Source organism: Letharia lupina (genome assembly GCF_014066315.1).
Source record: "Letharia lupina isolate WasteWater1 chromosome Unknown contig_13, whole genome shotgun sequence".
Taxonomy (NCBI): domain Eukaryota; kingdom Fungi; phylum Ascomycota; class Lecanoromycetes; order Lecanorales; family Parmeliaceae; genus Letharia; species Letharia lupina.
In genome coordinates, this window is record NW_023502982.1 from 1,845,266 (window position 1) to 1,863,570 (window position 18,305).

Genomic DNA, 18,305 nt, shown 5'->3' on the forward strand with positions numbered 1-18,305 from the left:
GGCCGATCCTTCATGTTCAACACGTACAGGGCTCATTGTATGACGCTCTGTCCGTGTGAAAGTGGTGTGTTGAGATCGCAGAGCCAGAGTGTGTTGTTAGCGGTAGGTGCACATCGCACACAACCCAAGGAGAACGTACCAAAAGCTAATGGTATTGACACTGCATCTCTAAAGTCATTGTACTCCTTTCAAAATGGCGTTGTTGTTGGAGACGTTGATGTGGTGGAAATCTATCTACTTACGCGGTGTTGCTTGTCAAAGCAACATTCACAGAAGAAGCTGAAAGCGATGCATCTTCCCATCCCCTCTCTTTCTATAAGTCGTAAGCTCAACCTTGAGGATGAATCCAGGTACCTCCACGTATATGATCCTCCTATTCAGGCATCTCCTACCAATAAAAAGCGAAGCCATGAACAACCCCACACGTCTCTAGTCCCCACTCGAAGTCATTAATACACAGTATCAATTCCACCTCCGACGATAGTTGGACAGACGGTAACAGACGATCTGAAGCCTCAGACCGCGTTCTTATACTCGAGCGACCAGTAAAGCACTCGGATGCTATGCCTAGGAGAGGACTCCAGAAGTCTGGTTGGCCGAGCACTCTGAGCCGGCGCTAGGCGATCCTCTATGGAGAAGTATACGTAATCCCTGGCGTGTGGGTTGCATCCGCGAGGTCCAGGTTCTGAGACGCTGGTTTCGGAGCTGAGGGAGGTAGAACCTGCACGCTGACAATCGCTTTCGTCGCCGAGGTCCGCGATATCCCCAAGAAGTCACCCTAGCCGCATGGAGCGGATATCCACAAGGCACTGATCACGTGTCTCTGTGTCTATGTGGCGGCAGCGAACTTTTTTGAAACAGTGTCACGCCAGGAGGTCGAAGCTCGGGTGGTCTAATGAACAGCTCTTGAATTATTATCGTACAGCCTTCGCAATGCCAATATAGTATAAGATGTAGCTTTTTGTGAGAGTGGAGAAGCAATGCCACGCAATATCGTATCGCCTGTACCGCCCATGCAAAATAAAATGCAACAGCTGAGCCGGTAGGAGACCATTGATGCCCTGCAATAAGCTACGTCATTGCTTATCTCAGTCTTCCCCCGGCATTCAATTACCAGCTCTTAGGCCTTGTCACCTGCATTTTTCGCCGCCTGGCTCTGGGCCTGACTTGCGATCCCCCCCTTCTTGGTAGCCCCAAATGCCTTCGTCTCCCTCGAATGCAACAGATCACCATCCTCCTTTGTCACAGTCTCAGGCTCCGTCGCCAACTTCGTGCCGACTTTATCCGCTGCCTCCCCATAGTTGGCCTCACGGTCCAACTGGCTCTGCTGGGCAGGCTCGAGGTTGGCGTTCGTACCACTGCTCTGAGTGGGGTTGGTTTGGATGGTAGCACCCTGCTCGTTGGCGGCAGCGACGGATTGGGCTTGGGAGGCAAGGTCACCCTTGGTGGGACCGCCCATGACACGGGCCTCGCGGCTGTGGAGGAGGGAGGCATCTTCGGAGGTCACTGCCTCGGGAGCGGTGTCAAGCTTGGAGCCGACTTTGGCGGCGGCATCTTCGAGGTTGCGTTGCTTGGTGGTTTGGGATTGCATTTGAGCAGCGGTGGAGCCTAGTTGATGTTACACTGATGGTACTCAGGATGAGGAGGATGGTGGGGAATTGTACCTTTGTAAGTTCCTCCTTCCTGCTGGGAGACTTCAGAGATCACCTGACCCGCGTCTGAAGTTCTATTGGTAGCCATTTTGCTGGAGGATGTATTGAGTGTTCTTCGTGAGGTGCTGTTAGCGTTGGTGAGGATGGCTGTTCGCGTCGTTATTGGAGGGATGGTGTGGACTCTGGAGAGAATGGACAATCGAGAGAAAGTGCGGAGTGACATGATGACGATTAGCAATGGAATTTCAATCCGATTCTGCGATTGATTTTTTAGGAAGCGACGATGCAAATGCTGTAAAAAAAATTAAATGACCTCATTGACATCATCATCCAGATATTTAGTCTCAGTATTCAGACTCGCTTAGCGGGGTACCCTATGGCCAGCCCTACACTCGTTCCTCGCTTCGGGGGCCAATCATATCGCAAGCTTATTACGGCATATCCCCCCTTAGAGTCTGAGTAGGAAACCATGGAATCGCTACATTGACCGTTATTTTGTATGAGGCACCCGCAATAATTGACCGAAATGCGAAATCCGCGACTTTCAACGATTTTTCCACGACTATTATTGTCATGGTTTCAACCGGCATTCCTTCTCCAGACTTGCGCTAGGCTCCATTTAGGCTAGCTCCTTGGCGGCTTAACACTCTAATGACTTCGGTATATATGTTACTTAGTAACCTTTATAGTTAATATTTTATTCATATAACACTACTAATATTATTATTCGATATACGATTTATTTCCTGATATAATATTAACTATTTAATATAGCCGTGAGCTAAGCTATTATTACCTGCCTGCTTCTACCTACTTATTTGCCCTGCCTTGCGGAGATCTCTCGAATATTGATTACTTAATCGCCTTGTTGTAGAGGAGATATCCGGATGATTTCCTATCTATCTACTTGCCTGCCTGCCTGTCTATCCTACCTCTGCGGGGATCTCTCAAATATCGACTATTTAATCGCCTTATTATAGAGGAGATATTCGGATGATTCCCTGTCTGCCTGTCTACCCTGTCTCTATGGGGAGATATTTCGATTATCTCTCGCTTGTCTTATTTATTACCTGCCTGTATTAGTGGAAAGATCTTTATCTGATTCGTTATGGACTCGAATTAAGAAGAAACTTGTTCTGAATTGTTATTAACGATTTAGTATTACTAGGCCTAGATTTATAATTTTAACACTACTATTCAGAATCTTAACACAATCGTAATACGACTTCGAGAATTATAAGACCTTCATCGTTTCAATACAAAGACTCTTACTACTACGAACACGGAATTATAGACTAAAATTTAGGCCTTAATTATTAAAGAAGAAATAGTTACTCTAACAGAGCCTCTGGATTTCGATATAGATAAATAACTAATTAAATTGAAAGTTACTAAGACTAAAATATCTATCTCTACTATTCTTATTGTCGGGAATAATAAGAAATACTCTGATATACCTTATTTCTATGGTGAAAAAGAGAAATAAAATAAGTGGCGATTTTATTTGAATTTCAAGTTTCGGTAAAGTATCGTATTATTTTCTAGTAAAAAAGATAAAATGAATTATATTCGAGATTACTGTAAGTTAATTATATTCGATATACTTAAGATACGAGTAGATTTACTAAGCGAGAATCTCTATAATATCACGAAAGAGATGATTTTAAAGCTTTATAATATATTTAATAATTACGATAAGCTAGTAAAGAATAATACTCTACTCTATAACTCGGCGTTTACTATAAAAAAGAAGAAAGTATTTAACGAGTTCTATACTCGATTTTTAGCTATCATTACGTTATTAGACTATAGCGAAAGTTATAAGATCGCTATACTACGAAGACTTATTACTCTTAAGCTTCGATTACGAATCGCCGATATCTTATCGTCTTTCTTTCGCTTAGTTATTAAGCATTTGCGGAAGACTAATTAAGATCTTCGTTAATTAAAGGCTATATATATAGATATAAAAGAGATTAATAAATAGAAGTTTAAATTAGGTCTATAGCGATTACTCTATTCGAAATAGCTAAAGAATTAGCTAAAGAAAGAAGATTAATATTTTAAATATCTTAATTATAGTTATTAGCTTAATTAGATTAAGATATATATAGCCTTAAAGATATTATCGTTTAAAGAGGTAAAGGCTATTATAGCTAAGGAAAAGGCTATAGAGAAGGTTGTGGAGAAGTAATGACGGCATAGGCCTTGCCTGCAGTAGCAGTAATGGATTTCTCCTCTTTTCTCTGATTAGTAATAATCGTTCCGTCTAGCCGTATACGGCTAGCGTATTTAAATTAGTTTCGATTCGGCAAATTATCGGACTTTGCGTTTTTGAACGAATTAGCCTTATTCGATTTCGATTTTTTTTTTTTTTTCGCTTTTTTCGGCAATGCGCCAAAACTACGAATCTATTATACTATCTCTCAGCACCCCACATTATTACTTTAAGCACCTTCCCGGGCTATTGCCTTATATTGATACCTCTGTTACCTGCGTCCGCAGGCCTGCTATATGAGATTTAGCTTAATGCCACGATCGGATACTGAGAGTGTCTGCGAGAAAAAGTTTAAAGTTGTTGTTTTAGGGGGTAGCAAATATGCTTTAGGTTATAAAGGCTAGTGTACTATGGATTATAACGATCGTCTCGCTATTACTATCTCGCCGTCGCTATAATTTAAATTATAGAGATCTAGTTATTTAAGAAAGAAGGTAATATTATAATTTTAATCGATATTCCTTCTTTAGACTTACGCTAGGCTTTATTCGGGCTAGCTTCTTAGCGGCTTAGCACTCTAATAACTTCGGTATATATATTACTTAGTAACCTTTATAGTTAATATTTCATTCATATGACACTACTAATATCATTATTCGATACACGGTTTATTCCCTAACAATTATATAATTCTTTAAAGTTAATCGCGAGGCGAATAGATCTATCGAGGTCGCTAATTAAGTATTTAAACCTTTTATTAAGATCGAATAACTTATTATTATCACACAAGCTAATCCGAGATCGCGATCTTCGTTAACGCTTATAACATCTATCTCTAGCTAATTAACCTTTATTAGAAAAATTCTAGATAATAATATATCGTCTTTAGCATTATTAAAAGATTATATAACGAATCGGGTTAAGGAATTATTTAAGTAGATTTATTATATTACCCTTAATTAGAGAGTCGAGTACTCGAGATACGCCCTCTATAGAAATATATATTAATTTAAATACGCTTCGCTTAAGAGATAAAGAAATTATAGTATATATATCTTAAATAATATTAACGCGGTTGACACGCCTAGAACGAGCTCGTGTGAGTATAAAATATATTGAAGATACTTAGATACCCAAATTTCTTTATAACGACGATAACGAGATATCTTCGAACTTTAGATATTAACCTCTCTATGCCTTATAGTAATATCCTTCCTCTACATGATAGCGAAGTCTAAAAACTTTTGATGGTTCGGATCGAAAGAAATTCAAAAATTCATATATTTAGTTTCCGAGTATAAAAGTAGGGAGGAGATGATTAAGCGATATTCGATTAGGTCGTTTATAACGATAACGTAGACCTTCCTACATTCAAAGACGTCTTTTTCTATATTTCATATACCCATAAGAGACTCCGACATCGTACGAGATATTCTCATTCATCGATATCGCCGCCACCAATATCTGACTTCACACCAAAAGGATGAATTATCTCCGCTTCGCTCTCCGCTCTGCTCTCCGCAAGTTCGGTAGCTATACAATTGCTTGCATGCATGCATACATGCTTGCTTGTTTACACGCATCGCCGCGGCGACTCTCGTAAGCCTGGCCGTCCAAAAAATGGGGGGAGACTGCGGCGTCTGACCGAAGTAATGAACTGACTAGCGAGGCCACGGCATTTTCCCCGACACGTCGTGCCGTCGGTCCGGCGAGTACCATAGCGGTTACCCCGAGGATTATGTACTATAGGGGAATTCCTGTATGGTGCTACGCGTCTGTTGAGATGTACGGCGTTCTTAAGTACTGGTGCCGCTGCTATGGCTGAGTTAGCTAAGTTTTGTAGTGGAATGGAATTGAAAGCCTACTTCTTAACCACTGCACCACAACTCCTAATTTGACGAGGGCCTATTTAACTATTTATTCGACTTTTTTCAGGGAATTCCAAGAAAGGCCATATCACGTAGTTGCGCATTTTTGTTAAGGATCATATATACGCAGGGTGTAAATATTACATATCGGGCAATACACCAAAAAAATAAGTCTTGGCAGGGTTTCCTGCTCAGACCCACTGCGTGGGGCCACTGAGACTACAGATATTTTACCCGGGTGCTTCTAAACCTCAGCCAACGCTAGTGTACAGTACCGGAGAGCCATTAGGCCGACCCAGCCACATTCCCCTGATTAGTAAGAGATTGCAGTAGTAAATAGGGGACACGTCCTGGCTGATCTTACCGTCTTCCCCATACCTCGCTGTCGCCACCCTCTGCCCTCCCACCCCTCCCACACCTCGCTATCGTCAAATCTTCGCGTCAAATCTTCGCGTATACCATTCCCAATAGCCTCAATGTCGTACCCCCGCCTCGTGCGCCAGCCCCCACAGTATGGGGGCTTTGAGGATACCCAGGAGGAGCTCGATTAATAGAATAGCAACCCCGAGGGCATTGATCGAGACCGCACCCCGGAAGCAGAGTACTTAGACGAATTTTTGCCACTTAAGGAAGAAGATAGTAATCCCAGCGATGGCGAATGAAGCAGGCTCACCTATTCTGACGCGTTTAGATCATCATCGCCCCCCTCGAAGCCCTCTACCTCCCCCTCCTCCCACAAACACAAGGCGTCTACCTCCCTAGACGAACGGAAAGAATACCCCCGAAAGGGTAGCAAGCGTAGCAAGCCCGCCCCAGTGATACCCCCGGAGCTAACGTCAACAATGCTGAAGCTACCCCTTTATACCCTAGAGACGCGTTAAGCTACTTTCTCGTTAGGTACATCTATTTGCTGGACAGCTGAAGAATTCGACGCGTACTGGCCTTTGGTAGACAATTTCTGGGTATGCAATAAGCCTATGATGGGCATGATATAGCCAGATTAGAGGTGCCTCCGAGGTGGTATCGTATGGAGGATGCGGAGTAGATAGCCCCCCAATGAAATCCCTCCCTCTATGGCGACAGCGAGGTGTCCCTGAACCCCCCATAGTAGATTGCCAACTCCGCTGTATCTCTTATACAAATTCCGCCCTAAGCGGCAGTAAGGCCTGCGGGCCTCGGTGGCTATCTAGAAGCCTTCTTCATCTTATGAGAGGCGACAGCGAGGTCTTCCGAAACCTCCATAGTAGGCCGCCAACTCCGCTATATCCCCCATACAAATTCCGCCCTGACAGGTAGCAATGCAGGCGGACTGCTGAAAGCCTTCCCCGCCCTATTCCTCGTCTTATTGCAAGTGACAGCGAGGTCGCTGACGACGACAACGATGTCTCGGCGACGTCGCGCCTTATTTTGGTGTGGCGCCCATACAAATATGGCGCAGCCACCCTGAAACTATGCTAACGGTATTTTATTTAGCATTGGCTGAGGTATAGAAGCATCCATTTTACCCTTGCTGTACTCGTAGGGCTGACGGAACCCAGCCCCGAGAAATTGCAATCGACACCACGTATACTGTCCCTGCCGTCGCCGTCCTTAGTAGCGATGCTGACTATCAGTGGCCATCAAGCTAAAGTACTTTAGCATCGAGAATCATAGATTCAACTTGCTGAACCCGTTGTATCTGTCCGGCGTTAAAAAATAGGCGAGAAGCGCCATCTTGTCCCGGTCAAAAGGGACCAACACACTGGATCACTTCTACTTAGCCAGTCGTCGGTGTCTACCCCTAGCTAGCCCGTGGGAACCGCGCGTGCATCGGCAACAGCATCGATCTGATGGAACTAAAAGGTTGGTCGTGGAATTTGTATTGAGATTTGACATCAGCCTCGTTGACCCGAAATCATGACTTGACGGTACACGACAACGGGTTCAGGCCACAAAGCTTTCAGGTGAGGATGAAAGAAGGGAGATGTGGAGTCAGTGATGATGGAGGGCAGGTTACTGGTCCATTTCACAAAGTGTGGATTGGGTTCACTGAGGATACTGCTATAAGAATGCAATTTTGTCCAAAGGATGCAATTCCTCACAATTCGATGTCTATCCCTCGTCTGGACGCGCGAAACCTGCACGATTTCATCATTGCCTACATCTCCGCTTCAGCCCCACCTCCGCGTTGACGTGAATTTGCACCTTCGATTCAAGAAGTACAGATTTGCACTGCCGACTGGTTTCGGTCACAGCCACACGAAGAAATCTAAGATGCCAAAATGTCCTCATTGAACATTGAAAACAAGAAAGCTCATAAAAATTCATACCAAATACCTCCCAAGTATAGCCTCTTCTATCCTTCCATCCCCACATAACAGCTAATAGAAGTCAGCGCAAGCGAACATCAGCGACTCAATCGACAGCATGAACTCATACAAGAGATGATGTTCGGCGAAGTCTTCCATTCCCCTATAAAACACCCAATCCGAATTCTCGATGTGGGCTGCGGCACCGGCGCCGTCACCTACCATCTTGGCACCAGATTCCCCTCCGCCCAAATCTACGGCGTGGACCTTGCCACTATTCCTCTTGACCCGAAAAAACCAGATAATGTAACTTTCGTGCAAGGAGACTACCATGACCTCCTCGGCTCCGAAGAACCGCACATCATTCCAGGCAGCATGGACTTTGTCTTCAGCCGTCTGCTAATCTCCGGCATGACAAGCTGGCCCTCATACATCCTTACCTGTCACACCCTCCTCAAACCCAATGGCTGGCTCGAGATCCAAGAAACAGAATTCCCTTACTACGACGACTCTGGCATCATAAGCAGCGATTGGAAATGGTGCCAGGCTTACCAGGCCGGCGCGAGAGCTAAAGGCCTCGATCTATCCTGCGCTATCAAAGCGGCGGCCTGGATGCGCGAGTCGGGGTTCGATGATGTGCATGTCATCATGTATTGCTGGCCGCACGGGGAGTGGATGGCTGACAGGGGCCATGAGGAGTATCGGAATCTTGGGGTTTTTTTGAGAACGGAGCAGCCGAAGCTGTATCAGGCTATTTTGCCGAATATGGTGAGTGGAATGGGTTATAGTGAGGAGGAGATAAGGGAGTTGCAGAGGGATGTGCTGGAAACGTTGAAGGTGGAGGAGGGGAAGCATAAGAACTATTGGGTTACGTTTGGGAGGAAGCCGAATTGAGTGCGGTTATTGGAGCAACATTCGAATCCACCTGCTTATCCTGCGATCTGAGGACCTCACATACAGACTTCGAGGCTCGTCTTGGGGGTTTGTGCAAGAGTTCTGGTACCTTTGCGACAATATCGCTAAAGCGCCGTCGACAGCTCTGCGAAGGGAATTTGTGCTACTCAAGCCCCAATAGAGCAAATGACTTTCAGACCGCAAGGTCTATTGATCGAAGTCAAATAGACGGGGAACATCCTTCCCTATTACATGCAACGCTTTATGTGGCACGCTTCGACGACAAGGTAACGGCAAATGAACGCTCATGTTCGAACAGCCGACGCTGACCTAGTGCTCTCCAATTCAATTCACCCGGAATGACAGCTGACAGCAGACATACTTCACCCGAACATCCCCTTCAATGGTTTCATAGCTTTGGCTAGACCTTCGGACGGAACGCCTACTCGCACATGCCAGAAACAGATCGCCACTCGTCTCCAAACACAGGGTTTCCCTTTTGTCGAATGTTTATGCTCAGTCTGCCCTCGCACGAGAACCAGGGCAAGATCCATACTTTCAATATATTGACTCCGCCCAAGGTAGAATACCCTAATTTCCTCGTCGCCATACCTGTCTATCAAGGCTTTTCCAAGGGCCTGCTGCTTATCAGCAGCTTGAGTCATCTCAGGGATCCTGCACTCCACTATGGGGTCTCCTATATCATCAATGACAGCTGTGTCTGGAGGCCATTCGAACGACATGGCTGCAAAATCATACTTCTCGTTATAGTCAACTATCATGCCTTGCTTCCACCGCATGAGGTCCCACCGATTTGGAAAAAAAGCACTTCGTTCCTCCAAATCAATGGGAGCTTCGGTTGCTTTTTCCATGGCTGAGATCTTTTCTTGGCACCTTGACTGCCAGAGGTCCAAGAGCTCGCGCAAGGTACAAGCCATACCATCAAAGTACGCTTCATTTTTCTGGCGAATAGTGATTGTGCATGCAGCAGACTGGAATTGTTCGCGCAAAATCATCCTGTGAAACCGCTCGGGTACACGAATGGAGTTGGTGATGCACCAAGTCTGTCCTGGCTCGGGAACCTTTAGATGCTGGAACGCTTGACCTAGCACGACAGAAGTGCCATTCAACGCCTTCAGGAACTGCAATTCGAGCTCTGCAAGGCTGAAGTTCTTCATCTTCGATTTCGGGAGCGCCGAATTCCCAAGTTTGAAGCCATAAATTTGCATGATGGCGTAGATGCGATCCTCGGGGCGCGTGGTCTGTCTGAACCTCGCTGCGGAATATTGGATGTTCGGGTTCGGGCCAAATCCGAAATCTATGCCAGATTCGTCTATTGTGCGATGAAGCCTTTGCAATATTCCTATCTGTGGAGGTACTTGGTCGCCCCCTTCCGCTCGTGCCGCCAACATCGCCTGGCCTAGTATTTGTCTAGCCATAACGCAAGCGCCGGATAAGTCAAGCAGTTGCGTATTGGGATTGGTGCCTGTCCATGGACCGCTTGTTGTAATGGGATGCCCTGATCTGTTCAGCAAGATGGCATGCCTCTGCAGAATTGACTCTTGCAACGTCCACAACGAAGAAAACCACGGATCCTGGAGGATGCGAGAGAGGCTATCGACGATCTCCGCGATTTTTACTGATGCATCACCTTTTGCCTCCACGAGTTCGTGGGAACAGCTCAGCAGCGTCTGTATATGATGTTGAATTGTCTTCGGTTCGTACTTATTCAACCAAACATAAGCCTGTCGCGCAGTTTTAAAGATGGTGGCCTGCCTTCCGATCTCTTCCATCTTTACTTCTTCACGTCTTTGATCGATGCAAGCGATATCGATCCAGACATACTCGTGCTTGGAGCAGATCTGTTTGAGGAGAGACGACAGGTCTTCGACTGTAAAATGATCTTCCTTGATGGATGGAATCTTCCAATCGATCCCTTTGATCTCAATGTGCGGGCCTTCAGGTATCTCATATCGGCCCCACGTATACGAGAGAATGCTGTATATTGGCTCTCTGTCCTCTCCGTAGAGGTTACCTAGGCGCCGTTCCCGGGATGTCATCGAGGGGATGTGAAGGAGACGGCGGGGCCACTCACGTGGTACGGGGTTGAACAGGCTATATGACATCGTATGAAGGTGGCTCAATGTAGACCCAGAGCGCAACGAGAAAATATCCGCAAGGACTATCAGCCCTCCCGCTTGGGGATTCCCTCTTTCCTTTACCACTCTGAAAGTCCTTCTGAGGAATTCCTCGCCTGCATGCTGTCCTAAGATTTGCGAATCGGAATATCGAGTCGGCTCAGGCTCAATAGCTGGCCAATGAGGTTTGGTTTTAGACGAGTGTTTTCACCGACTTTGGTTGCCTTGCCATCGTTTCTAATTCTAGCAGTACGTTTTCTCTCGATGCCCCAGAAGACTTCTCATGCACGGCGTCTGACGTCAGCAGACGCCTTTTCCTTGGCCGAACATTTATACCAGTCGCCAGCAGCCAGCCTCACCGACCTGCATATGCACGTTCCAGGATATTCCGGCAACTCTGGCTTAGGTCAGTCCGAGTGGGAGGGACCTAAGTTGCAGCGAGACTGAAGATACTTGTGAGAATGCTGATTCGTTCGATTACGTACAACGATTAGTGGTCGCACGTATCAGGAAGTGGGATTTTCTTAGGCCCATATAAGGATCATTTAAGATCGACCAATCAATTTCGAGGACACGCTTCCTCTGAATGCTATACCAGGTCTGCTTCCATGGGGTCCCTCAAAGTTCGATGCTTGGATAGTAAAGCGTTAAGGTATACTGTAGGCTGGAAAAGCTGGGCGCTCAATCTTTGCTGTTTGAACACTTTGAGACCTCCCAGCGAGCTGAGTGAGGCTACATTTGAAGAAGGCAAGCTCGGCATGGCTGTAGGCCCATGAGTTCCTCGTAGAGGAGCACTGTCAACCTCTATTCTGTTATCGAAAGACAACAGATCTTTCTTGGGGCCGAGTCTCCGCATCAGGGCAGGTGTTAGTGAGGCCTCAGCTATTGTGGGGCTCATTGCGACAGCTGTCCAGTTATCGAAAGCAATTGTTGGTGTTGCGGGCAAGTCCAAGGATGCCAGAAACAGATCGAGTCGTTCGGACGCGAAATCGCTATCTCAGGCAGCATCCTGGACCAAATATATTGCCTCCTAGGTAGAGATCATCTCGAGCGGAACATCAAGGTCTAGTCATGGTAATTATCATCGAATAGTGCAGCGAAATTTTATCCGAATTAGTCGTCTACATAAATACGCACAAAGTAGGTAAAGCGCGGTGCGAAGTCTTACATTACGCGGAGAAACGAAATGCGTCTTCGAGGCGACGGAACCAGAACGTTCACGTGCGAGGTTGGAGAGCATGAAGACTAAGATGTTGCTCATGATGACTATGCAATGTGCGTAGCTCGAACAGGTAATCCTTTCAGTCAAGTCCTGTTAGTTGGAGACATTGGAGGAGATGACCATCCCAGCGAGTACTCATGGTAAACCGTCCATTGATCAGATTCCCATTATGCCGACGGACATGGCGATCAATGTCTACACACCTGGCTGTCATTTACTATGTCACGAGGACGTCATTGGGAGTCGAAGACTTAGCTATATACTCTACCTGACGGATCATACAGCGGTGTCCTCGCGGTCGATGAGAGAGTCCATCATGAGCTTGTATGGTTATCCATCGTACTACCAAACCACATGGGATCCGAGCGAAGGAGAGTCTGATACGGCTGCAGAGATGCTGGTTGACCACTCCAGGATATCAATAATCATTGAAAATCATCTCCAGCTGGAGAACACAAAGCAATCTTCAGGGTTTCTTCGTCTTGGGAAAAAGGATGGCGACGCTTGGGCGCTACGCGTAGGAGTGGTAGCAGGAGTGTCATGCTTGCTTGATACCTACATAAGTACTTACCATTGAACTAAGTCTTGACAAGCGGCTTCAGAAGTAGCTACAACTCCTCAGTAGATCCCCAACGAGCTTAGGGTCAAATGTCAAACAGCATGAAGCCCTTGGAGTTTCAGATGTGAGCGGAAAATGGTGGCTGGCGAGGAACAAGGCGGGCGAGAGAGGAATGGTACCGAGTAATCACATGAGTCGAGCAGTATGCTCTGACACGAATAGCAACAACATCGCTGGTAAGGAGAAGTGGAAGCTTTACATTGTTCGTAGATCCGAATTGTCTTTGTACATCAGAAATCAGTACTCGTAGACCAAGCCAATGGGAAAGGATTATGGGAGGCTGCAAGAGGCTGTTACCAAAACCTACCACAGACTCGGCATCGGATGCAAAAAGAGAGTTTTGAGCTGCCATGCATGACGACGAGAACTCGGTTGCATTAAATAGGTAGCATCAGTCAAAAGCAGCCAGTATTCAAATCAAGTAGTACTTGTCGGTCGAGGGGAAAGTTTTCCATGCCGCGTGGCGAGACGGGCGCCCCAAGGGTGACTTTCCGGGCGCTTAGACTGGGGGAAAGCCGCCGGAAGGAACCCTCTTGCCCCTGGAGAACCAAACCCCACTGAGCAACGGTTTCATCCCAGTCCATCCTCCATTTTCATCGACTTCTACCAGATCTATCGAAACAAATTCATCACTACGAGAGCATCCAATCAGCTCTTGGGCATCACTCAGGCAGTACCGCCCAGAGCAAGAAAATCTAGATGACTGGGCGAAAGCGTCTGCACATTTCTCCCTTGAACGCGCAACTCCTCCCAACAGTGCTCCCACCATCTCTCCTCCTGCAAGCCTCCAATATCTCCTACCATACCATTCAGACATTTCCGGAAAAGGACTACGGCTACGTCGATCTTCCAGAAATAGAAGCTGACAAGCTCAAGAAGAAGCTGAACGGTTCTGTGCTGAAGGGGTCAAAAATGCGCGTTGAATTAGCACGACACGAGAAGGATACGACCGAGGGTAGAAATGGACTTCCTGTAAATTCAGAGCTCACTCTCAGCAACGCATCTCGGAGGGGGAAGACCAAGACGAGGGAGGAGGGTGTCATACCGGGCTACGAGCTGCCTACGGAGCGCAAGGTCAAGCGAGGTTGGACAGAGCCGACCTCCAGTGACGCCAAACCTACGAAGCTGCGTAAAGACAGGGTGGTTAAGAAATCGAGACCGAAAACAACATCTTTGACTGGACAAGCCGAATGTTTGTTTAAGACTACCCTGCCACCAAATGCATCGGGCGCCGACGCTGCAAAGGAGGGCAAGGCGAAGAAGAGAAAGAGAGGTGATTCGAATCGGGATGTCGTGGTACATGAATACTCCAATACTACAAAGCATGCGAGCTTCTTGAGGGATGAATTGGGTGCGGAGGGCAAGAAGATTGCATCCGAATACATCGAGGGTAAAGGGTGGGTTGATGAGGATGGCAGTACTGTTGAAGCGGAGCCAGAGAAGCGACGAAGCAAACTCAAGATCGAGGAAGCTAACGAAGAATTGACGGTATCGAAGCCCAGACGATCCAGGAGGTCGAGCAAGCTGGAAGTGCCTTTGGTGGAGGTTACAGCTCCTAAAATCCAGGGCGTAAAGGGCGAACCTGTCGATGACGAGACTTCCTCTAGTGGCACATCATCCGACTCGGAGAGTGATAGCGAAGTTGAGAGGTCTGAAAACCCGCCTCCAGCTCGTATGTCAACCAGAGCGTCCGCTCGCAAACCAAAGGCCAAGAGCAAGGGGCTTGGAATCAGCGAAGCTGGAGATGGCGAGGTCGAGGTGGACCGGGTAGAGAGGCTTTCGATTACGAGATCATCTGCAACACCTCCACCAGTCCAGGAACCACAGTCAATATCAGCTCCAGCCACCGACGAAGTACACCCCCTAGAGGCTCTCTTCAAGCGACCAAACAACGCGGCATCCCATACTCCCAAGAAACCAAATCTTGAAGTCTCCACATCATTTAACTTCTTCGACCCGGACGTGGACGAAGGAGAGAGCCAAACCCTTCTCATACCCCAAACACCCTTCACGCAGCAAGATATACGACAGCGGAGGCAACGGAGTGCGGCGCCCACTCCCGATACAGCTGCCCCAGGGAAGACCTTTGGTGATATTTGGGTTGGTACATCGGATGTTAGTGAGGTGGATGGGGACGATGAAGAAGAGGATACAGCTGCAGGCAAGACGGAGGGGGTGTCGACGGGCTCAAAGGATGAGAAGCCAGAAACTGAGTTCTCAAAGTGGTTCTGGGAACATCGCGGCGAGACAAATCGGGCTTGGAAAAGGAGGCGCAGAGAGGCTGCGAAGGAGAAAAGGCAGAAGGACAACAAGGAGCGCAGAGGGTGACAGCTCGAAATTTGAATACGAAGGTGGCATATTTGATCTGTCATCGTGCCCTTGAATGCGCATTTCCAAGTCGAAAGGATTGAGACGTGAACGGGACATGATATAACCCATGCCTTACGGTTCGCACGAATACTGCATATGCCTCACATTTTCCGCATGCTTGTTATTGCACAACTTCGAAGATAGCTCTCGTTTTCTTGTTGTTCCGGTTTGGTCTTATGTGGAGTTGCTGCTGTTATTGGTCTACATTTACCGCCGTCGCCACCACGGAGTTCAAGCCCTATTGGGCACACCACACTTGTCAGATGTCACCGTTGCATTCATGCTACCCATCACTCCCATCACTCCCAATATCCCGTATTTTTTCACTCTATAATTCTTAACTCTTGAAGTCTTCCGAGTGTTCATCGCCTACCCTTCAGCACTTCACTTTATCCTCTCCTCGTCTCACAAGACACTTGTCGCACGCTTGCCACGGTCATCGACCAGCCATGATCTCTGTAAAGTCGATTCCGCCCTCTCGATAACAGTCTCAAGCCATGCCACCCTCCTCAGATTCAGTATCATCTACATCCCTCCCCTTCGGCGCCGACGTCCATACCCACGCCACCTGGCGCCGCTCAGGTTCGGTCCCGCGCTCTGTGCACCATAAGCATCAATCGGCCATCGACGATCAGGGTCCGCAGACATACTCCGACCTCATCGCCGACGCCCAGGCCTCCAATGATGAGTTGTCTCGCATCCCCAATGTACTAGTACCACCGAGCTCAATAAGAAGTATACCGAGGTCGTACAAGAAAGTTCTGAGGCAGCATCGCATACTGTTCTGGGTACTCATTGGGATCTTCAACATTTCACTCATCGCTTCGACCGTCGCCATCGTCCTTGGGGCCGTCAAAGCTCACCAATACGGACAGAATGGTGCAAAATGCGCTGCCATCATCGTGGGAGTGTTTGGCTTCTCGGGCATGGTTGGCAGTGCCGCTGTGATTTGGCTGATTTTGACGGGCAGGAAACAGAGAGCAAGACTGGAGAGGCGCTGGGCTGACGAGGAGAGAGTGAAGGAGGCGATAGCTGTCAGGCAGCGTGAAAGAAACAGCAACATACACGATTCGATCAAGGATCGAGAGCGGTCTTTGAGCAGGAGCCGCAGTCGAGGTCGGGATCGGGATCGTGTTACGAGGCCAGCAGCAGCGCCAATACCCTCGTTCAGAGCCATGACACAAACGCCCGCATCGTCCACTCGAATACAAGATCACGATGCTATACCTTTGTCGAGAAGGGCGCGCTCCCCTTGGCCCCGCCCTATGGATAACTCTGATGACGTTGACGACGACTCCGACAATGCCATTGACGCGGAAAAAAACGAGGAAAGTACCCATGAGAATAACAGGAATTACGATAACATTGGGAACGAGGATGAGGATGAGGATGAGGATAAGCACAAGGATGAGGATGAGGATGAGGACGACGGCGCCCACGACAAAGAGGTTGAGGCTCAAGCTACGCAGAAAGTGAGGGATTCGGCCTCGACAAACTTCCTAGACCTCGACCCCTCGGACAGCGAAAACGAAGACAACAACAGAGCAGAGACCGCCGACCGACCAGGCATCACCCGCCCGGAACCAAAAATCCTCTCAAAGCTCTCCCTACCACTCGACAATTCCAAACCCTTACCCCCACTCCCAGACTCCGGCCACGCCTCCCCTACGCCCCTCCCCACCAGCTCCACCTACATCAACCCCTCACCCGCAGACCCCCGCCCCGCAACCTCAGGCGCCCACGACCCCCCTCAACTCCCTCCGATCGAACAAACCCCCTTCGACCCGGCCACCGTGCCCTCCAACCGCCTCGACACACGAAATTCGCACAGCGACAACGACACCACCCCTCCCCCTCCTCCTCCCACGATCCCCCGCGGCGAAAACGGCGGCCTCGGCCCCGCGCAGTCGGACGAAAACTTCCAATCCATGCTCGACCTGGCGGAAGACGCGGGCAGCGAAGACGAGGCGGCCCGGCGGTCGCGGCGGCGGCGGGTCCGGGAGAGGGTGGAGGCGTGGGCGTGGGACGGCGTGGCCGGTTCGGCGCCGCGGGACGGGGGGGCGGAGCGCGGGGAGAGGGGGAAGGGGGTACGGGAGGCGGTCGAGAGGGGCTTGGGGAGGGTGGCGAGGAGGAAGAGGGAGAGGCGGGGGGTGGGGGTGAGGGCGAGGGCGAGGGCGGGGGCGGGGGTGTAGGAGAGGAGAGGGGGGAGGGGATGCGCTGGTATTTCGTATATGAGAGGTTGTGCGGGGTGTGATTGGGAGAGCGGTGGTGCTGGTGCTGGTGCTGGAAGGGAGGCTCTTGCTGGCTTGCGGTGCGGATGAAGATCCATCCCTCCATTTCGTACAATGAGGTGGTACTGGAAGGGAGGCACTTACTGGCTTGCGGTGCGGATGGATATCCATCCATCCGTTCCATCCATCCCGCGGACTCGAGTCTGTTGATTCCACGATTGCACGTGTTTGCGATCTTTCCGCGCTGGAATGGGAAAGGAAAGGAAAGGAAAGGAAAGGAAAGGAAAGGAAAGGAAAGGAAAGGAAAGGAAAGGAAAGCGAGGCCCGGCTCTAGGCTTCATTGACCGTCCCGATATAGAACCTGCTCTGCATCGGGTCAGTATCTAGAATCGAACAAGCATTTCATTCGCTCGGAACACCGTGTGAGTCAGTCTCTCGTGTTTTCAACGTACAGCCCCAATATACATACCTGGAGCGTGAGAACGGGTTCGAGTTCGAGTTACCGATGGTGCTTCCGATAATTGTAGTCGGTTCTGTTCTGTTCTGTTCTGTCTGGACGTGCTATGGTGATCTGCATCACTCGCTCACTTTCTTCGGGTCCGCATTCGTGACGTATGTATGTATGTATGTATGTAAAGTACAACGGAAGATTCTTCCGCAGCTGGTATGTATGGATGGGTGGATTAGATCTCTTTCAGGCATCCGATCGATCAACCTAATCGTGTTTATTTGTGATTCGTTGGTCGATCCACGCCGTGGTGGAGCTTTGGCGCCGGAGTCCATCGTACAAGTACTTTCGTGGCTG

At 48.5% G+C, this 18,305-nt stretch overlaps 5 protein-coding genes across 5 annotated transcripts; 3 read left to right on the top strand and 2 right to left on the bottom strand.

The window, feature by feature from the left end:
- Window positions 1-1,120: 1,120 nt before the first annotated feature.
- On the bottom strand, window positions 1,121-1,740 carry HO133_001958 (uncharacterized protein; the record flags this gene model as incomplete). Its single annotated transcript, XM_037292886.1, has 2 exons — window positions 1,121-1,608; window positions 1,665-1,740. 2 exons carry the CDS (start codon window positions 1,738-1,740, stop codon window positions 1,121-1,123), a joined length of 564 nt encoding a protein of 187 aa, XP_037151425.1.
- A 6,259-nt stretch (window positions 1,741-7,999) lies between these two features.
- Window positions 8,000-8,920, top strand: HO133_001959 (uncharacterized protein; the record flags this gene model as incomplete). Its single annotated transcript, XM_037292887.1, has 2 exons — window positions 8,000-8,061; window positions 8,113-8,920. The coding sequence occupies 2 exons, from the start codon at window positions 8,000-8,002 to the stop codon at window positions 8,918-8,920; spliced, it is 870 nt and encodes a 289-aa protein (XP_037151426.1).
- A 383-nt stretch (window positions 8,921-9,303) lies between these two features.
- HO133_001960 (uncharacterized protein) lies at window positions 9,304-10,980 on the bottom strand (the record flags this gene model as incomplete). The annotated part of the gene is made up of 1 exon (XM_037292888.1): window positions 9,304-10,980. One exon carries the CDS (start codon window positions 10,978-10,980, stop codon window positions 9,304-9,306), a length of 1,677 nt encoding a protein of 558 aa, XP_037151427.1.
- Window positions 10,981-13,598: 2,618 nt separating this feature from the next.
- HO133_001961 (uncharacterized protein) lies at window positions 13,599-15,227 on the top strand (the record flags this gene model as incomplete). Its single annotated transcript, XM_037292889.1, has 1 exon — window positions 13,599-15,227. One exon carries the CDS (start codon window positions 13,599-13,601, stop codon window positions 15,225-15,227), a length of 1,629 nt encoding a protein of 542 aa, XP_037151428.1.
- A 539-nt stretch (window positions 15,228-15,766) lies between these two features.
- On the top strand, window positions 15,767-17,523 carry HO133_001962 (uncharacterized protein; the record flags this gene model as incomplete). The annotated part of the gene is made up of 2 exons (XM_037292890.1): window positions 15,767-17,356; window positions 17,377-17,523. 2 exons carry the CDS (start codon window positions 15,767-15,769, stop codon window positions 17,521-17,523), a joined length of 1,737 nt encoding a protein of 578 aa, XP_037151429.1.
- Window positions 17,524-18,305: the final 782 nt, after the last annotated feature.